We start from the raw sequence: 22,747 nt of genomic DNA, 5'->3' as shown, positions 1-22,747 counted from the left end.
TCTTTACTTGAAATCAAATGAGTTCAACACTCAGGGTGTGGAACAACACATCCAATAAAATCCACCCGATCTGCTGCACAGTCGCACTACGTCCCATTGCCTCATCACTTCATCTCCTTCTCTCCCACCGCTGCCCCTGGAACACCGTGGGCCGTACCGTCCCCTCCACTTTCCCTCCACGCTTTTCAAACAGATGGTGCAGCCATTTTTAGACGTTTCATGATTAAGACCCAAACAGTCTGATCAGGACCTCCCTGTGACTCGCTTAATGAATCACTTCTGATCCGATTCTGATACAGAGCAGCGTGAGCTTGGACCCAAACGACCGCACGTCTCCATAGTAACCACTTCCATGAGTGCGCTGAGCTGAGACGAAAAAATAATCCGAACCTTGTATTCTTCCACACAAACAAAAGTACAGAATACATTTCTAGGGACAGTATTTTATTTGCATTCTATTAATAAAATGATGAATTAGAAAAAGTCTGTTACTGAAGTTTTGCCATTTTTAATCGTGATAAAAAATAATTCATACAATATATGGACAAACATTCCCATTTGCTGTTCTAATAAGCTCATTATAAGATAATAAGATTCATTCAGCCACAAGGGTGTTAGTAAAGTCAGGTACTGATGGAAGAGAGAAAGTGTGGAGGTCTGGGGTGCAGTCAGCGTTCACATTCATCCCAGAGATGTGCTCAATAGCTGGAGATCTTTCACCAAATGTGAATATATCTTCATGGAGCTGGTACAGGTTTGAGTCTCCTAACTTAATCAAGGAGAACATTTCATGCTTCTAAATTGAAAGACTGGAATGGTTCATGGCTATTATCCATATATTATCTCTCTGGGTCATGTGAAATGCTGTACTTTTATCAGCACCCAATCAAGCATTCGCACCTCCTTTTCTACAATACAACAGAAGAGAATGAGCAGCTCTACTTTTTTCCATTTGTAGCAAAACCTATTGGACGTTCGGATCCGTTTTCATTTATGTTGTCATAGAAACAAGCAGTGTGAAACACAAGGAAATGTCCCGAGTCCTGACGATTTTAGAAAAAAATACAACACCGGAGACTTCCTCCATAAACACAGAAAACCCACAAAAAACTTCATTATGGCTACAATAAGATTTTTTTTGGTAAATAACAAATAAATCTAGAAATAAATTAATTTGGTAGTAAACACTTTACTGGGTGTTTCCTGTTTACGCTGTGAGGATTCCCACATTGCCTTTTCTTTAGGTAAACACTCACTTTTTGTAGCTGAGGGCCAAATGCTTGTGTTGAATGTTTGCCCCAGTGAGATCAGTTACATAGCCTTGTGTGTGATTATTGAGCAGCTGGTTTGGTGTAAATACCATCCATCTAATATCTTGTGTACATGTGCTCCCAGATGTGTGTGTGTAAAGGAATTGTGTTTTCGGGGGTCGACGACTCTGCGACGGCGAAGTGTTTGTGATGTATTTTTAATGCGTCTAAATGCCTTTTAGATCCTTATTTGTATTTTATTTAAACACTTTCAAATGCAGTTTTAATGCGCTCGAAATGTCTTCAGTCTAAAATCCTGGTGTTTACGTCTTTATTGACTCGTGCAATCTGACTTGAGCCCATGTTACAGTAGCCATTGAACACACAAACGGCTGTGTTCTGGCAGTGCCGTTGCCATGACTCCTAAGCTGTACCTCCTACAGCCCCCCCTCGTTCCCCCCCCTCATCGAGGTTTAGCGTGGCTTAATGTGTCGACTTGGTGCTTCTGTCTCTCTGAATGGCCCCCAAAACCCCTGTGCTCTGCTACTTTGCGAGTAACAATCCTGACGTCTTTCATTGTACAACATGATCCCTGGTCCGCCGATCCACGCAATCATCTGTACTAAGCAGAATGCTGGAAAATCCGAAAGAAACACCTTCATATTATATTTTCTCTTTTCCATGCTGATGTGCTGATTTTGTGAGGTGAAATGAACAGTCTCAACGTTATAAGAACAAATCACTCCAATTCACCAAAATTAGTATGTATTTACTGCTTTTTGTCCTTTTTCATTTCGAGCTGCAATGATGTAAGCAAGCATCTTTCCCTGACCAGCCATTCTTTCTCTTCATCCCTCTTGGTCTTCCAGAGACAAATGCAAAGTCAGAAATGTTACAGCTTTACCGCTGACACTGGAGACTCCTTCTGCTCCTTAACAGCAGGAGCTCCTGCTCGTGCTGCTGTGGTGTAAACGGCTCTTAGCTGAAGTTATGTCCTTGTTCCAGCAGCTGCAGCCGTGATGCTGCATTGGTAAAAGCTACAGAGCAATCAAGGAGCATTTTCCAATATATCTATTCAATTGATCTATTCATCTCTCGTCTCCTTAAAAAGCAGCATAGGAGATGGAAAGAACGGAGAAAGCTCCAGAGACTCTGCTCGTTTTTTTTTTTTTTCTTGCTCACTCCTTTCGTGTAAGCAGACAACGAAGGCGAATGATAGGGCTATGCGAGAGAGAGAATGCCTGACTTGAGAGAAGTGAGGACTCATCTTTTCATCTGTCAGTCACTTCTGATATAAAACGCTCCATCATAATCACTGCCTCTCATATTGTTGTATTACAAATATTTGACTGAATACTTGATTGAATTTTTTTTTATTAATAATTGTTGGTGTAATTAAATATCTAATTGTGTAAATGCAGGAAAACTTTAATTAGTAATTAGGAAATAATGTAATTACAAATCTGATGTAAGAAAAATTATGTAATAAGTCTATTAAAGAATTAAATATTTAAAAAAGACTCCTTGAGCATCAGCAATATACCCAAACGATGTCAGTTATACCAAATTGCAAATGTTCATCTGTTGCCCCCTTGTTAGATTACCTAAAAACTAATACAAATATAATGACAGTATAAATCTGATTTACGGCAAATCTACTAACGTCATCATCATAACAATACAATAACAATAATGTTGATGTAATGAAAATGTAATTACAATTCAGATTTAGAGCAACTCCAAAAAAACCTATTTATAATTGCCACATAATTTAATAACCTAGAATTTTTGGTAACTAGTAACAACCTGATGTGTAATAACATTGTAAATAATTATTTTTTTTACAGCTAATAAAAAAAAAGAAAGGAGGAAACATTTTGCAACGAGAAAAAATAATGCAATATTATATTGAGAAAGTTTGGCAACTCGTAAAAAAAAACTCAGGAATAACTGTAATAACTATGTAATTACATTGGAATTAAAAATTTGTGTAAAAAAAAACTGACATGTAACGACAATGTAATGACAGTTTGTAATTTTGCGGCCTAATAAATAACCTGATGTGTAATGACAATTTAACTATTACAATGTAATAACATTTTGGTGACAAAACCTGTGATGTGTAACAACCTTTTAATAACAGATTGAATTTTGCGAACCAATAAAAATAAGACTTGTTAAAACATTGCAATAACTATGTAACTACGTAATTAGAGATCAAAACCCTGATGTGTACTGACATTGTAATAACTATATAATTAACTACATAAAACCCAATACAATGGAATAAGGTAATTACATTGTAATAATATTGCAATTTAGTACAATTAAACATCATTTTTTTACTAGTTTAATTTCAGTGTAATGTAACTAATAATGTGACAATGCAACACTAATATTTTAATGTAAACATACAGCAGAATATAATTTAGCACAATATGTATACGCATCTTTATAGAAATTATATTTACATACATACATCCCTCTTCTATATAAACATGTCTCTATCTATAAAAAATTAAATATACGAAATAAAATACTGGTCTGCTGCTTAGTTCATCTTCACTCCACTACCCCTGTATATCCTGTATTACCATAAAACCACCTTTAAATAAACACAGTAAATAATTACATGCTTCTACCATATAACGACACTGGAGCCAGATCACGTAACATGATTCAGACAAACAGTAACAGTCTTTTCCCTCACTATAATTCATAATCACACAAGATTGTCCCTGGAGTCTGGTCTCTGTTTCAGATGAGGGGCTGCTTCTTTCTCCTCAGGCTCATTCGTTCAGAATCTAAATATAAATGTACACCTGGTTTTGTGCAACGCTGCTACTGTTAAAACGTGCAAGTAAAACAAGTGAATTGAATTTATTTCTCTCACATCTATACAGATAAGAGGCCCGGATCCCCGCATGGCTCCAAGATATGAAGACATTGATCGACAGTACACATCCAGGTACGTGGTGTGTGTGTGTGTGTGTGTGTGTGTGTGTAAGGTTACAAGGCCATTTATCCAATCAATATGTTGCAGGGAATTTGGCAGGAATTGTTGGATTTCAAGCTCGATTATTACAGACTGTTTAACAAACCTGCACTTCTTTGTGCTTTAAAACTCACATTGAATTTTGAGGGCAAGCTTGTTACCGTTTTTAGTTTGACCTCCAGTCCTCACCTAGTATTTTAGAGGTTTAGAAATAAATGTCGCCCTGTGCTGTTTTTAGTGATTTTGAAAATAGCTGTAAAATGACAATTTCCAAATGCGTATCCATAACCACCAAAATAGCATTTTCGTAAAAGTAAAATGAGCTGGACAATCCAGTTTCCTCTCCTCTTATTCTAACAATTAGTAACCAAAATACATTGAAATATAATACATTCATCTTGTCATCTTCTGTACCCCAAAAATGTAACATGACCTTGTAATGTGGATTGAAAAATGTGCGCTCTGAATTAAACCATTACTTCCTCTTCGACACACCTCTGGTGTTTGGCATCCTACAATTAGCAACTTTGCAGTCAATGTGTAAAACAGGAGTCATCACAAAGACTGTTGTTTCTTCAAGTACAAATTCTTCCCCATCATGATCGTGAAGTCTCCCCAGTCATGAGGACATTGGCTCAGGTGTTGACACCAATCTCAGATTTGTGGATTTACTGTACAATGCAACTATGACATACAAAAAAAAAAAATGAAAAGTAAGACCATTAATGCATTTTCACAGAACCGAAAATGTTTACAAAGAAGATTGATTGGTGCTTGGTGTATCTACTGATCACCAACATACAGTTCAGCATCAGTTCAACAGCAAGCAGAACATTTAGAGAAATAAATGATGAAGAAACTCCAAACTCGAACTCACCACAACACACGTGACTTTATTTACACCATTTTATTGAAGTCGATGAAAAGAAGGTTTTGTGTTCATGATCATTATAATAGAAATCAATCAGTGTTTGAGTCATTAATATCATTCTATTAATAGATCAGTGTGCTGAGTCACATTCGAGTCTTTACACATAATCTGAGGTGATTAAGTAAAGAATCTTGTGATAAAAATGATAATAGAAACATAGTTATAATAAATCACTACTTTGGAAACTTAAGTACATTTAAAGGCAAAAACATTTGTATATTTTCACTTGAGTAAAACTAAAGGAAGCACTTTTACTTATTTTACCGAGTGGGTCTCTACTTTTACTCACACATGGTTTGTGTACTTCATCCACCACTGGAGATATCAAAGCAATCTCTCAATGAAGGTACTAGCATTACATTTATTCTGTTCTTCAGGCTTCACTAAACAGTGCTTGGCCCCCTTTATTGCTGCCTGCACCAACTGTATATTTAATGTTATTCTTATATGTTAAAAGTAACCAAATAATTAATCAAATATCCAACAAAACTAAAACTAAGACTTCAGAGACATGGTGAAAACACACATACACACAGACCTGAAAAGACTCTCGCAAAGCTATTGGCACAGGCCATCAAATTAAAACTAGGGCCTAAAGGTGTGGATGTGGATGAAAGTATGCATCATGTGGTCAGATATGAAGCTCGTAGTATGAAGACCATCTCATAGATGATAAAAGAAATACATTGAAATATACAGCAGGTGGGTAGAAATGTAAATAGCCATGTGTGGCTGAGATTCCTATAATTATAAACGATTAGAGCTGTGGTGTGATGGAGGAAAGTCAGAGCCTGGACCCGGTGGCAGCTTGATTGCTCTAGGCATGTAGCCCCGCCTACTTTTGATTTAAATCCAGATTTTATTTATATATATATATATATATATATATATATATATATATATATATATATATATATATATATATATATATATATTGTTGCAAGGCTGACCACACACACACACACACCTAATCTGCTTCCAAGCTCCTAATTAAATCTGAAGTGTTTGCTTTTTGGAGCGATTTGCCCACAACCTGGCGATTCACCTGATCCTCTTCCCAGGAGAGTGTGTGATCTGGACAGAAAGCTCTCCTGGCTACAGGCCAATACCCTAAGTGTCTCGATGAGGCCTTGGCAAAGAAATCACACACACACACACATACAGGACAGTGTGAATTAGCATCACAGCCATTACTTTATGCAGAGCATGTCACTGAAGAGAATGACACGTCAATCATGGACGAATGGGCGTGGCTTAAAAGAATAATAAAATGAGAGAAGAGGTGAAGGAATACACAGCGTCCCAGTTACCATGTAATCCAGTAGCGAATGTGTCTTAAAGAGCTTCGATCCTCGTAAGCCTTGATATCATGGTTTGACGACCCCCCAAGAAAAATGTAAAATAAAAAGAATAAAGTGCCCCCTCCTCCCCTGCTCATTCTACAATAAAGGGCACTTTAACGCAGATGAAATCACATTTTTTGCTATGTCCCCTCAGGCTCTCTCTCTCTCTCTCATTCAAGCCCATTCCCTTTCAAATGGTTGTGGCGCCTCGACTGCATTAGCATATATTTCCTTGTGCACTATTACTGTGTGTGTGTGTGTGTGTGTGTGTGTGGAGGGAAATGAAAGACTGTGAGCGATTTAATAGAAGCATTAATGGTTGTTCAGCCTTCACACAAGACTCCCTCAGGATGTAGCTGTTCCTTTTTTTAAACGCACCAACCGAGGATCCTTGAGCCGCTGCTGCACAAAAGCCATGAGATGGAGAAAAAAAAAAGTCTCTTTATGGTGTAATAGGTAGAACAGCTGGATTAATGTCCTCGCCTATTAATAGTACTCATTTACTCACATTCACGCTAGCGCACGATAAACCCGTCATGTATTTCACATAAAAAATTACTTCACACCTGTACTGCTACAAGGTCTTTCCTGATTGGTCAGTCGACATGCGGAGACAGAATGATTGATAGCCTTTGTTTTGGACCGGCCCCTGGAAGCCCCACCTCTTTGCCAACATTCTTTCCCTTTTGAAGGCATTACATCATCTATCTATCTATCTATCTATCTATCTATCTATCTATCTATCTATCTATACATACATACATACATACATACATACATACATACAGAAGTCATGCTAACTGTACCAGCTTCACACACAAGGCCAGATGTGAACGGATAAGTTAGAAATAATTGCACGTCAAATTGTGGGTTATGTCACAAACCAGTACATAGGAAATCTATTATCTACGCTAATCGGCATTTCTTTACTACTCAGTCCAAGCTGAGGAGTCTAGTCAGGGCCAAACATGATCCATAAAACTGATTTAATGTGACGTGTGGGCGGGGCTAAACATCATGCATAAAACTGATTTAATGTGCTGTGTGGGCGGGGCTAAACATAATGCATAAAACTGATTTAATGTGCTGTGTGGGCGGGGCTAAACATAATGCATAAAACTGATTTAATGTGGCATGAGGGCGGGGCTAAACATGAAACTGAAAATTTTATGCAGCTTTAAACTATTGATCCTGATATCCAATAGAAAGCAAGTAGGCGGGGTTACGGGCTATTCCTTAACTGTAAAGTGACCTTGTTATAGAAATGCAATACATTATTATACCGTATTTTTTTTCATAGAAATATGTGACGTGTTCTAAAAAACGCAGCACTCATCCACGTTTTTACCGGGATGTTTTCAAAGTGCGTACGTTTTGCTTAACTCGTTTGCTTCAAAAGTGAGCGCTTTTAGATTTTTCTCGTCCTTTTTTTCAGTGTCTCACTCTGCGCTTTTTATTGCATTTTCGGTTGTTGCTGCCGTTCCGCTTTCCGAGCACGCCGAGCCTCCGTAACGTCGTTTGCCTCGAAAAAACAGAGCGCGCGTAATGAAATCAGAGTCGAGGAAATGAAGCTTCGCCGCCCGCTCGCGTCACGTCCCCAGGGGGGAAACTCCTGTCGCTTTCCCGGGACAAAAAACACGAGCTGTACGAGACCGCAACAAGCGAACTGGGAGGTTGAACATTTGTGTATCAATCCTGATAACAAAATGAGGTTTTTAGTGTGTAGATAAATAAATAAATAAATAATGAAGGGTATGTGTATATGAATAATGAAATGAAGACTATGTATTTAACAAAGCGGTGAAGTGTATCCCATTTCAACCAGGGCTTTCAACTAATCCCCTTATACTCCACAAGTACCAGCTGTGTGTGTGTGTGTGTGTGTGTGTGTGTGTGTGTGTGTGTGTGTGTGTGTGTTTTTACTGTGGATAGCACAAGAAGCCGGGGTCAAACAAGGAACCTAGGGAGGAATTTCCTTCCGAAGATTTCGGGCAGGTGCAAGAAGCGAGTAGATTTCCCCTCTTGTCGTAAGATGGAAAATATGTCCGAGTTCAGGGGCGCACACACTTTCTCTCTCTCTCTCTCACACACACACACACACATTCGGAATTGGCCGCGTACAGTTTCTCAAGGGATGGAGTGTTAATGGGAGGTGGTATGAGACAGATTGATTGCGTGACATTTCATTCCCGCAGTCCGACTTGTCCGTGTGTGTTAAGACGACCCGTGATTTATTAAAGGTTTACTGCGTATATACTGTACATACACACACACACACACACAATGTTGATCACAAAGGCAGGCACATGTTCTCAATTAGCTTTTATAACTCTCTTCCCAAAAACACACACACTGGGTGGAAGGTCTTGTATATACTGACACACTCTCCCTACAGTATACAAACCATTGTCATGATAACGCTGCTGTATCACACCAGACACCACAGCAGCTTCTACTTCCCCTGCCTTCAGCTTTTACACCGTAACCACAAACTCCCAGTGTTCCCACAGTTCCCCAGCACCACCTCCACTCCACTCCACACTGGTGGGACATGCTGACTTTTACACAAATGGAATACGCTGTTACAATTTATCCTTTAAAACCCACCGACATGAACCGACACGCCCCAGAAGCCCCGCCCCCTTTTTTCCTGTCTTACACTACTCTCATCTCACTTGGATTCGCTATGCGTTCCAAAGTATTTTATAGTCAGCATCGTTTGGCTTGGATACAGCGCTGGTTGCATTGTAGGAGCGCCGGGAATTCTGAATACAGTACAAGGTGGAACAATTCCGCATCTTTTACAGCACGTTGGTGCATCAACCAGATTTGATTAGGTTCTAGTAGCTTTATTTAGCTTTCACCTAAACCTACTGATCGCCATGAATGTGAATGCTATTGATGATTCCATCTCCTTGGGAAAAAGTGCTGGTCTTCTGGTGTCACTAAACACTAAACCAACTTTACATTTAAAACTTAAAGACTTCAGAGACACAACACGCAGACTAGAAAAATCACCAGTGGACCTGTACCCAACCTGACGCAAATTCACAGGCCGTCTTTTTAAAACAAGGGCCCAAAGTCATGTGGATGACGTGGTCATATCTGAAGTTATAGGAGTTTTCTAGAGTACAAACTGGTGTGTATACTGTATGTATATATAAAGTGTCAGTGTCAGAGTTGAATAAGCAGAAATGATTATAGGAACATTATAGACATTATTAATAGTACTTCGGCTATTTAAGTACATTTGAAGTCATATACTTTTGTACTATTACTATTACTTTTAGTTTAGTGCCTATAAGTTTGTTACTTATATGTTTATCCATAATAAGCAAGTTGCAATAGTGGAAAGGAAAAACTTTCTCAGATGGTATGATGAAGAAACCTTTAGAGGAACCAGACTCAGAATGGATCCCGTTCTCTTCTGGGTGTCACTGTAATGTCCAAACGCCTACAGAAACGTGAATCAAAAAGCATACGTTATTTAAGTAGGTCTGTTTTATCGTAGGAATTGTTTATAACTGGTAACTGTGCACTTTGTTGTTCCTCTAAAAGATTATATGGAGGTCTATTTTATAATCAATAATAACATCAATATAAAAGGTAAGGAATAATGTACAAGCAGACATGGCCTACAAAGCTCATCCAACCACTGACCAGGACAAGAGAAGATCAAGATCAATTTCTCACATTTACTTCTCCTTGGAAGTGAAGTGAAAGTGCATGTAAAAACTTTCAGTTCTAATCAAGTTTGACAGATGGACTGCGTTTTCCTTCTCAGGGAGTTGAAGAGCGCATATCAGCGATATGGAGGCAAAACAAACCTTCACCTCGGTCACATGGCTGATTATGACTTCACGTTGGAGGTGATGGCAGCAGGGGATGACTTAACCGTCCACCTCTCAGTCCGGCGCTGTGCGATCCGAACCCGTGTCTTAAAGTCGATCGCTAAACGATACGAGACAAACCGAGCGTGAATCAACGTGTACGCTGTGATCGAGCTCCTTAAGAGCGTCTTCGTCATTAGCTTATCTTTTTCACTTGGATTCCCGCTGACATTTTCTCTCCATCTCCCTCCTGCTGGTTATACTTGATAATGCTTTATCTCGAAAAAATTCTCTACATCCTTCCCATTTGCACCCCCACTACCTCTCATGTTCAAGGCTGCAGTATTTCTGTTTGCAGTGCTTGGGTGGTCATGGCTGCCAGACACACACAGTGTGTTGCTGATGGACAGAACACACGCACACACACACACACACACCATACACACCACAGGGTCTGCTCCAACAAGACCACATACAGCAACAATATCAGTGATGAATCACCCACCGCAGACAGTCCTGTATAGAAAATGTAGCATAACTAACCAGTAATCGTCATGATTTCTAAAATATTTATCAACGGTGTGTCAGAGTAAGTGAACTTTCATCAAAGACATTTAATCCATCAGACAACCTGAAAGCATGAACCCCCAGAGCAGAACCCCCTGACCTCGCCGATGAACAAGAGATCGAATATGGAATTGTACATTTGTTTCCTTTCCTCTAGACGAACACCAGTGGAAGCCCAGAGAGAAACGGACCGCTACCCGAGTCCACCCTACAACGCAAACCAAAACCCCCCACCAGGTCCGAACCGTGTCCCTGTGTCCCGCCCTGGACCGTTCAGATACGACCAGCCCCCAGCCTCCTCTCCAGACCAGCAGGGGGTGCCAAGCTACGAAGCTGCCGTCAAAGCTGGCACTCGCTCAGCCGCTTCCCATCAATACGGCGCATATGAAGATGGGCAGTACCCGAACCATCGCACCAAGAACCCACCAATCGGAGCTGTGTAGTATAAATATAGGATATGTGTAAAGTTTAGCTAGTAAATATCAAAAGCTGTTCAAGTTCTTCATGTCTGGCGTTGGTCTTTCCTCTCTCTCTCTCTCTCTCTCTCTCGGGGTGAACCCTCTCGTAGCATGTCAGATGATCAAACACAGGTCCTGAGCTTTAAAGTTTCTTATGGGTTATTATAGAAAATCAAAGATTCTTCACTTCCTAAAGAATATCTGTTTGGGTCTTCAAGGAAAAAACATCCTCCCTCTTCTGAAGTGTAGACCTGGAGTCAGCAAGCTTTTTCACTTGATTCATACACTTTTGGTCCATGTTTATATCCAAGGAATCTATTTTACAAGGATATACACCAATCCAGATTGGTCTTAACATTCTTCTTTAAGGTCTCCCCATAACAATGACCTGAGGAACCTGTTGGTGTCTAGATTTATCCCAGTTTTTTAATTAACACCAGCATGATCTCAAAAGCCTTGGTAAAAACTAAAATGATCCTCTAGCAGGTGACTTATAGCTTCCACCTCATCCACAGGCCTCTTCAGTTCATCCCTGATACTCCAAAAGCTTCAGGTAACCCTTTCTGTAAGGATCATTCCAATCCAGAATAATGTCAGTTTCATTCTTAAAGCTTCCTCAGAAAGTCCAACCAGGGAACTTGAAGGTTCTAGCACCGGTTCTGGGAGTTTGGAGAAATCTGAAGGAACGTTTTATCGCCTCAATTTAATGCTTTATTGTTGATGTGAATAGTTTGTTGTCTTGTAAATACGTCTTTCCTCTCGTTACTGTAGACACATTCGAGGTGGTCAGGTCCCAGAGGTCTACAGAGCAGTTTGTGTTGCTCTACAGGATCCGTGGTGCTGTTGTGTAGATAAAGCGCTCCATGCTCTTTATCTGTGTGTTTTTCCCCCTCAGCGTTACACTTTGTGGTTTTGCGTTATCTCGGCGTTATCTGAAGCCTGACCGTCTGTTTTCTGCCTGTTTTCATCCCAAACACTCTTTTACAACCAAACAACACCTGCACACAATTAGGCTCCAAACTCTAACCTTCCCTTTCTGCTTTTTGAGCTCAAAGTCTTTTTTGTTTTGTTTCTCTTTAATGAAGGAAGCTCCAGGGCGGCTGTAGTGCCAAAGAAAAAAAAAAGAAAAAGAAATTAAAGGAGGAATATCATGTGAAGTGTGTGTGTGTGAGGATGTCTCTTTTTTAAGCATTTTTTTTTATTAAACCTTTTCTTGAAAGCTTTTTTTTTTTTTTTTTTTTGGTGAGGCAGTTACTTTTTTTGTTTCTGGAGAATTTTGCACATTTATCACTTTTTTATATAAACACTGCCATTGTTTCACATTTCCAGTTTTCTCATGTGTATAAAAAAAAGTGTCTGAAATGGAATCTGAAGCGAAATAGAAGGTACTTTCTGCTTTTCTTCTCATGTATTTATTACTAAATGTTTTATTTTTAAATAATGAACAAAAATTTGAAGAGACGTGAAGCAATGATAAACGTGTGTGTGTGTGTATCAGTAAAATGTGTTAATATATTGATAATTGAGCATGATGATAGCTTGTTATTGCATGTTTTTTTCCCATTGAATTTTTCAAAAATAAAGATGATCAGTGGTGTTCAATCTTGTTGTGTGTTAAATAAAGTGACGGTGTGACGAGGGTAAAGTTCGGCTTCATTAGGAACTCGTAATCAGACAGCGGAGGATAAATCGCAGCTTTGCTGAAACGTGTCGGTGAGTCACGTGGCAGACGACGCTGAAGCATGTTCTCCTGATGTAGATCCTCAGGAGCTGCCCGAGTGATTAAAGGTGGAATAGCCGGATTTGGGGAATTGGGGAAAATGAGGCCACGGTGGTTTTGTGCTCGTGTTCAACTGGTGGCGTTAAAGTTAAATTAAGCAGATGAATGAAAACGATTTGTGCTCCAATAACTGCGCAATAACCTTCAATAAAAAAGGTGAGAAATTCAGTCTGCAATTTTGAAATGTCTCTGAAGGAAAAATTGAGAGTTGGAAAAAATGCTGATTGTTCACTGTAGCCCGTGAGGAGCTGAGCATGGACATGTTCTCTCAAGAAAGAAGGGCATAAGCCTTCACACTGCTGGAACTGTGTTTGGGGTGTGGCTAGTGGCTGGGGAACCAAACTGGAAGAACAAAAAAAAATGTATAATAATTATCTCATAAATAAGCAGAAATATATATATTTATTCTTTTTCCTGGCATTGTTGGTCAGAATTGGCAAATGACCAAATGAGGGTGAAAAATTAGGGTAAAACAAACAATTGACAATATATTCATAATTAAAGTAATGAATATCCTGAAGCAGAGACACCAGACTTTCCCAGACCACCCGATTCTTTGCCAGACCATCCTAGACCGTCTCATACCATCCCAGACCAGCCTATCACCAACTTTCCCAGACCATTCCATAACATCCCAGATGTTATATACAACCCCAGACAACTTCAGACCATCATGCAAACATGAATCAGATCTTGTGTTTTGCAAGACTACAGAGGTAAGAACGCTGATGTTTGAAGGCTTGCTGGCTGACCAGTTGCTCCTTCACTGCATTACACGGATTCCCTCGACATGTAACACAACTCCAACATCATCCTCTTTTCCATCACTTCTCCCTCACGGCTACATGATCAGGATTAATGGGACACGTGGGGTGAAAATGAAACGCACCTATCAGCACTCTTTCTCGTTCTTCAGCCTTCAAACCCTATCTATCAGCTTCCCCTCTATTAATGTCTCTCGCTTTATTACCTCTCCCTTTCCGAGGAAAAGCTGCAAAGGCTCCGAAGCTCATCGCGACGTTATCAGTTATTCGCTGGAATGTTCCAGACAGAATTTTTTCCCTTGATTTCTGGTGGGGGAAATCTCTGATTCTCTGACCTCTCCTTCAACTGCACCACGTAAATCAGAAGGAATTCTGAACCAAACGCCTTTTTTCAAAGTGTAGGTTAATTAGTGCTACACCACAGTGGTGTTAAATTCAGGGTTCTGATTGGTTAGAAAAAAAGATGTCACCAAATAAGGATTTACATAGTTAAAGTCTCGCCTGTAGTCAACTGATATTTGAATCACGTGTGTGTGTGTGTGTGTGTTTGTTGGGGCACCAGGTAGTCAACAAATGGATTCAACAACTTATTTTCTTGCACACACAGCACAGAGAAACTATTTAAAAATGACCAAATCTACCTGTTAAAATGAAAGGCAACATTGACGCAACAAAAAACACAATTATTTAAAGAAATACATCAGAACAGAATCTCCCAGACATTGTTGATGCTCTGAGATGCTCCTGTGTTGCTCATGGATCATGAACCGTGAAACTCGTGATGTTGGATTTATTCACTCACATGAAAAATATTTAACTAAAAGCTTCTTTTCACAATTTTTTATTTACAGCACTCTCATAATAGGCTGCATTCTATTATTACTACTTATTGGGAGATCTGACATTGAGCATCCCCATATAACCAAAAATGTCATGATAATTGGTAGTGAAATCAGGCTCTTTTTAGTGAAGCATCGAATCTTCGCCTATTCGGGGGCTAAAAAATCATTTCGAGAGTTAAATTACAGGATCATACTTAATCTCAGTGGAGCAGCAAAACAACAATACAGGTAAAAAATGTTGCTGTACAAAGTTATAGCATTTATGGAAGGAGTCTCCAGTGTTGGTGTTTGGCAGAGAGACAAAAGGAAAACAGTGTGTTACAGCTCGGTGTGATGAAGAGACTGGAAACCCCTCTGTCCTGGCCAGAAGATGACAAAGAGCTGACACTGGACATCCCAGACTTTCCAAGACCATATCAGACTTTCCCACACTTTACAAGACCATCCAAGACTTTCCCAGACCATAGCAGACTTTTCCAAACCTTCCCAAACTGTCCCAAACCATCTTATACTTTCGCAGACCATCCAGACTGTCCAAGACCATCCCATAATTTCCCAAAAAATTCTAGACCTTACTAGACCATCCCATACTTTTCCAGACCATCTCAGACTTTCCTATACCATCCAAGACTTTCTCAAACCCCCCCCAGACCATTCCATACCATGACATACTTTCCCAGACCATCGAAGGCCATCCCAGACATTCCCAAACCATCCCAAAATGTTCCAGACCATCCTAAACCTTTCCAGACCATCGCATACTTTCCAAGACCATCTCAGAATTTTCCATACCGTCCCAAACCATCCCATGACAGATTTGCACAGACCATTGAATACCAGCCAGACTTTCAGAAACCGCTAAGACGTCCCATTCCGTTCCAGACAGTCCCAGACTTTCGGGACCATCGCAAACTGCTTCTAAAAACATCTCCATCCAGATATCGTCACTACACAAATATCTACAGTGTTGTGTTTTTTTTCTTATTGCATAATAAAGAAATTCTACAAATATTATGGTTGTGGACGAGCTGTAACTACAGAAACGACATTGTGCTTCAATATCAACCTGTAACCATCAGCTGCACCGCGACCAGTGCCTCAACAAGTGATAATGAACTGCATGAACGGGGTTTCTGTCAGGAACACTGAAGCGCGCGTTTTTATTGATACGCCGGGACCCGGAGTGCTCGCGGTTTTGAGATGACGTTGAAAGTTAATGGAGATCGAAGCAGCAGGACGGAGTTCATGACTCGGAGGAGCTCGGAGAACTGACTCCAGGTCGGCTCTGACGCTTCTGAAATGCTTTCCACTCCGAGCGATCCGTCTTCCTTTCAACATTACTGTAGATGTGTCACTAGGTTTGTGTGTGTGTGTGTGTGTGTGTGTGTGTTTCAGCTGAGCTAAGCTCCAGCTAGCAATAGTTTCATTCTCCTCATACCGATCCTGGTAACACTGCTCTGGTTATTTAGCCGTCATATTTATCATATTTATATTGACTATTATGTTTCCTTTAAACAGGACCAGAAATAACTGGAGTGTGGAAATGTCTGCCTGTATTTAGGAAGCCTGGGAGCTAGCAGCTAATACACATACACACACCCACTGTATGACCTTATTGAGGGGAAGAAAGTGTGTGTGTGTGTGTGTGTGTGTGTGTGTGTGTGTGTGGGGGGTTGGGGATCATTCCTGCCCCATGCCAGGTGTTTGGGTTGGCAGAGGAGGGAGGGTCGCTCGTGCCCCAGATATCAGCCCCAGTATCGGGTTCCTCCAGCGTGATAAAAGGAACGTTCCTGTTAGCCTCGCGCTAAGACCCACGGCGCCCGGCCAAGACCCGCTCCACTGACCGAGGCTCCGAGCTTCCAGAACACTGAGGAACACGTCCCTACAGGGAAGCGTCCTGAGGCGAGCTTTCAGGATTTCACGTGGGACGCAGGAATGCGGGAAAATATTTGTCTTTAATAGTGTCTAATTTTTTACGCAGCGTTTTAAATATTTGTGATCCTCAGTATCGTTTCATTTTTATCAGTAGCACTTTGAATTTATTTTATTTTTACATTCTATTTAATTGTATTTTTTCTTTATATGTATAATTTATAAATAATGATTTATATCTCTTACGCATATTCTTTGCGTACATTTTTCCATTTTCGCTTAATCTTGCATTCTTTCTTGAGTACACTATAAATGTATTTATGCCTTTTTTTTATTTTCACGATATTTTTAACATTTTAAAAATCATATTTGAACCTACAGCACTTAATATTATATTTATTTTGAATTTCTTATTTATTAGTTGTAGTTGTAACAGATTCCTATAATAAATAAATAAATAAATAAATAGTAAACAAAATTTTCAAGCTTTATGTAAATCTGAGGTCCCCAAAATCCAGGTTGTGATCCAGGCCCAGATCATAGAGGAAAAGCAACCAAGTAGCAGCAACATTCTGGGAAAAAATAATAATAATAAAATAAAAATACGATATTTCAAATGTATTTACACTTAATGAGCCATTGTCTGAATTCTGATGCCATTTTAGATCAGATCTTTTCCACACACACACACACACACAGGTTCGGCTCCTCATTAACGAGTGCGATGGTGAGAATGGAGAGAAAAAAAAAACAGCTCCTGTTTTAAAGAAAGGAAAAAGGAAACAGCCGGTGATTAAAAATACAGATTGTATCTCGAGTATAGTTTGTTCTCTCTGTGCAGGTCACATGCCTCAAACCCCATGTGTGTAAAATGTGGAGTCGATGAAGTCCTCAAAAGTAATTCAGCTTCTAGCGGAGGGAGAAACAAAGCTCTCGGCACTGAAAGGCTGATGAAACGTTAAATCTGATCTTATAAAAATGTGCAGTGCTTGTGGAAAGTGCGGAAACGCCGAGTCTTTTATGGTTTTTGAGACACAAATGCATGTTCCCTTTCCAACAAAAAAACACAGACAAGAATTGGACGGTGAATGACTGGAAGAATGGGACATTTTTGTCTCTAACAGAAGAACTTGTGTGAGATGAACAGGAGAGATGATGTTAACATCTCACACATGAATGATCTGGGGTTGTTTTGGAGCAGGGAAGGATGGAGATGTATTCCAGAAAAGTGAAAGGAATCCTGAACCAACATGGCAACCATTCCATTCTTACCACCATGCAATTTCATCTGGACTGCATCTGGAGTGATATCTATCATGGAATGACCTGCCCAGACATCGCACCTAAACCCTATTCAACTGCTCTGGAAAAAACTGGAGCCCAAGAAAGAAAAATTTCAAAGTGAAGTAAATTTTTAGCAGGTTTTCCAAAAGGCACACAAAGTTTTTCAGTTTAAAGTTTTGGAGAAACAAAGTGTAAAACTGTTATTCATGCTAATGGAGCATTTTTCAATGTAATACATCAATATCCAATGATTAGGATGATTAGGATACGGTGCAGAAAACCACAATTAGGATACGGTGCAGAAAACCACAATCAGAACGTTTCCCAACCAGAAGCCGTGGGTGGATAAAACCATCCGCGAGGCTCTGAGATCCCGCTCCGCTGCCTACAACACAGGGCTCGCCACCGGGGACATGGAAGAGTACAAGGCTGCGTCTTACAGTGTTTGCAGAGCGGTGAAGGATGCAAAGCGGCGCTACGGGAGGAAACTAGAGTCACAGTTTCAACATGGTGGCTCTAGGAGCCTGTGGCAGGGACTAAGGACAATAACGGACTATAAAACACCATCCTCTAGAATGGTGAATGCGGATGCTTCTCTGGCAGACGAGCTAAACACCTTTTACGCTCGTTTCGAGGCTGCAGCTAACCACGCTAGCGGCGCTAGCGGCACAACCAGCGTGCACACCGAGAGAGCCGGAGAGGTAAACACGTTCACCATCTCAGAGAATGACGTGAGGAGGGCATTCAAGAGAGTGAATACCAGGAAGGCAGCAGGACCAGATGGCATCACAGGTCGGGTTCTGAAAGCCTGCGCTGACCAGCTAGCACCGGTGTTCACTGAGATATTCAACCTCTGTTGTCCACTCATGTTTTAAACAGTCCACCATTGTTCCTGTCCCCAAGAAACCCCAGCCCGCCTGCCTCAATGACTACCGCCCTGTAGCTTTGACCTCAGTAGTGATGAAGTGCTTCGAGAGACTGGTCAGAGACTTCATCACTGCATCACTACCAGACACACTGGACCCATTACAGTTTGCGTACCGTCAGAACCGCTCTACTGAGGACGCCATTGCTCATCTCCTCCACACCACGATGAGCCACCTGGACCAAAGAAACGGGAATTATGCAAAGATGTTGTTCGTGGACTACAGTTCAGCGTTTAACACCATTATTCCCTCCACACTCACCTCTAAGTTGGAGGTCCTGGGACTCAGCCAGCCGCTGTGTCAATGGATCTCTAACTTCCTGACAGACAGACCACAAGCCGTACGGGTGGGAAAACACACCTCATCCACCCTCACCCTCAGCACTGGAGCTCCCCAGGGTTGTGTTCTGAGCCCCCTGCTGTACTCGCTGTACACATATGACTGTGTGGCCACATCCAACTCCACCACCATCATCAAGTTTGCTGACGACACTGTTGTGGTGGGCCTGATCAACAACGACGACGAGACGGCCTACCTACAGGAGGTTAAAAACCTGGAGAGATGGTGCCAGGAGAACAACCTTCTCCTGAACGTCAGCAAGACTAAGGAGTTGATCGTGGACTTCAGCACAAAGCGGAGCGGTCATACCAACCGCTAAACATCTGCGGACTCCAGTGGAAAGAGTGGACAGTTTCCGGTACTTGGGTGTTCACATCACACAGGATCTGTCTTGGTCCTGTCACACTAACACCCTGGTGAAGAAGGCCCGGCAGCGTCTGTACCATCTGAGACGCTTAAGGGACTTTAAACTACCCTCTCAGGTGCTTAAGACTTTCTACACCTGCACCATTGAGAGCGTTCTGACGGGTAGCATCACTTCCTGGTTTGGGAACAGCACCATGCAGGACAGACGAGCCCTCCAGAGGGTGGTGCGTTCAGCTGAACGTACCATCCACACCGAGCTCCCTAACCTGCAGGACATCTACAGCACGCGGTGCAGGACCAGAGCCAGGAAGATTGTGAAGGACCTCAGCCATCCCAACAATGGACTCTTCTCTTTGTTGCGTTCAGGGAAACGCTTCTGCTCCCTGAAAGCGAACACAGAGAGAATGAGGTGGAGCTTCTTCCCACAGGCCATTCGGAGTTTAAACCAGGAAACACCCAGGATCTAAAAACTGGTCCACTCTCTGCATCATCACACTACTTCTCTGTACAGATCTCACCTTTCGCACCACGACACTTTAAACTCTGGACTTGCACAGCAAAGTGCACTTTATATTTATTTATTTTATACCACACCATTCTGCACACGGACACTTTATGGACACTCTATACCGCACACGGACACTTACGGACACTCTACACCACAACATACCGCACACGGATACTTTATGGACACTCTATACCGCACACGGACACTTACGGTCCCTTACACCACACCATATCGCACACGGACACTTACGGACCCTTACACCACACCATACTGCACACGGACACTTTATGGACAACCCACCACTAAAATTGTCTATTGTTTACACTTTGGCACACATTGTTTACTGTTTCACTGTCTACTGCCATAAGGATTTTCTTTGTATATACATTTTCTCTTTGTTCACATACATATCTTTATATATACTTTATATCTTATATTTTATTTTATATAGTTTTTATACTTTATTTATCTGCTTTTTTCTTTCTCCCCACCCTATTCCCCTCTTGCCAGACCGTCGTATAAAGCATTTCACTGCATGTCGTACCCTGTATGTATGTGTATGTGATGAATAAAAAATTTGATTTGGATGAGGACGAGTTCTATTTTAAGGCTGGTTCCTCTAGTGTTCTTCAACATACCATCTCAGGAGTTTTTCCCCTCTCCACCTTTACCTCTGGTGTAAAATCACGTCTCTGGATCCGGTGCATGTTTTCTTGCATTCCTGGTGTACGGTTTCTACAGAACCCGAAAACGGTGATCTGGTGAAAGTTTCCGGACGGAGAATTTCCGAATCGGCAGGTGCAGAACGAAATGAGACGCACAAACCCACACACACGTGATGAGTGTATTCATTAAGCCTAAAGATCCTCAGCCGCTCATTTACATAAGTAATCGCTGGATAATCGAGTCTGGCGTGATGTAAATGAATTCCGGGGTCATGCTCGCTGCTGGGATTTTTGCTCCGGCGCTCCGGTTTGATTCCGAATTTCACGGCCGGATAGAGGAACGCCGTGATTCGCGTGCCACAAAGATTCACAAAGAGATTTTGACGTGTTCAGCAATAATGAATTAATAAAATTACAGTTGATGTTAGCAAGAAACTTTCTGTAGATGCTTGGGGGGGAACCCTCCTGAAACTGGAGACTCATTCTATAAACACCACCAATTCACCGAACTCTACTAAACCGAGCTGTTACCATAGCAACACCACCATGCTAGAACAGGACAATGTGTTTCTCGGGACTCTCGTCTCGACCGAACGCCGTTACGTTTCTGACCTTCAGCCGTTACACGTGTAGACAAAACAACAACCCACAGACACTTGTAAATATCTACAAACACCCATCCCCCCATCACACACACACCCTGAGTCACCCGCAACTCCCCGTGACTACCAACTGCTTGCCCTTCTCACTCAGCCCCTCTTCTCTCGTTCGGTGTAAACTTTCCATCGCTCCTTCTCTCCGTCAGCTAGAGTTACGCGTCATTTGAGCCCGACTGTAAACTGGCTCGTCACACGCTCCGTTTCCGTCGTTGCTACTCTGGTTCACGCTGTTTACTTTTTAGACGTTAAACGACTTCAGAAAACTTCAGGTTTCACTTGAGGATCTGCTTTAACCGGCGATGTGGCGGCACTTTAAGTGTTTTACTGTTTCCAGCTTTTTAGGGGAAAAAAAACCCCACAGTAATTCAAACTTTCATGCTAGAACGACTACAGCAAGGAATTCTGGGACAGAACCAGAGGTGTAAAATCATAAAAATATAGTCCTTACTGCAAAACTCACTCCGTTACAAAACAGCAATTCCAACACGACTCGAGTCTCGAAGTCTTCGGGTCTCCGATTTGAACAGTGTTTCGGTATTCGACTCGTATCAAACGCAGGCTCAAAGGTGCATCGAGACACGCGTTAGTGAAAAGCCACAAAACAGCCGATTTGTTATGGATGGAGTTCCTTAAATACAGATCGTATTGTACACCTCGAAACTGCATGAACCAAAATCAACACAACAGTCTTCAACTTGCCAGAATGAAACTTACAAGTCGGTCAAAAGAAAAAAGAAAGACTTGGTAGTAAATCAATCTTTCAAAAAGGGGATCTTTAATTCATAAATACACGTCCAGCATCACATCACAAAGTAGACGAACTGTTAATATTTAATGGACAAATAGAATGAAAGTAAATTATTTTGGACTGACTGGGATTTAATGCAGCTTTCAGTCTCAGAAAGAGCCACAAAAACTCCTCATCTAGTCAAGACCTCCAATCTGATTTCTAGCCCTAAAAACCTCAGTGATCTTATTATAAGAATAACAGTTAGTTAGTAAATCTTAAAGCGAGTTATTTTACCTGGTTTTAAGGTTCACTGCTCAATAATCACTTACAACTTTTTTATTAATTCATTTACAACAAATTCTAAGATTCTGCAACACCAGACTCCAAACATTATCCAGTTTGGTTATTATTTTTTGAGAACGTTGTTCTTTATTCAGAGTATTTCTGGCTTGTTCTGTCGTTTAATTTCAGTTTCTCATGTTGACTACACCTCAGTGTTTAGTGATGACAAAATCCGTGTCTCATTTTAAGACTGAATATACGACGATTGTTAAATTAAGGAGGAATTCTCTTGTTAAGCAGCTCCGGGTTTAAGATCTTTTCACACAAATTAGGAAAAGCAAACTGTTGAAATTAAC

The 22,747-nt window shown here is 41.0% G+C and overlaps 1 protein-coding gene across 6 annotated transcripts in view; it reads left to right on the top strand.

Moving 5' to 3' along the window:
* Window positions 1-12,976, top strand: part of pard3ba (par-3 family cell polarity regulator beta a) — a 102,047-nt gene extending 89,071 nt beyond the window's left edge. For 4 of the 6 annotated variants that reach the window (XM_046837395.1, XM_046837394.1, XM_046837393.1 and 1 more), the window contains 2 exons: window positions 4,154-4,218; window positions 11,074-12,976. In XM_046837395.1, the coding sequence (XP_046693351.1) occupies window positions 4,154-4,218; window positions 11,074-11,359 (351 nt within the window). In that variant the 3' untranslated portion in view covers window positions 11,360-12,976. Of the gene's footprint in view, window positions 1-4,153; window positions 4,219-4,293; window positions 4,734-4,767; window positions 5,207-11,073 lie in introns of those variants that run through there. The other 2 variants (XM_046837398.1, XM_046837396.1) reach the window with 2 other exon arrangements.
* Window positions 12,977-22,747: the final 9,771 nt, after the last annotated feature.

This window comes from Silurus meridionalis, chromosome 24, assembly GCF_014805685.1.
Source record: "Silurus meridionalis isolate SWU-2019-XX chromosome 24, ASM1480568v1, whole genome shotgun sequence".
In the NCBI taxonomy this organism is placed as follows: Eukaryota; Metazoa; Chordata; class Actinopteri; order Siluriformes; family Siluridae; genus Silurus; species Silurus meridionalis.
This window is presented reverse-complemented; position numbering and strand designations above follow the sequence as displayed.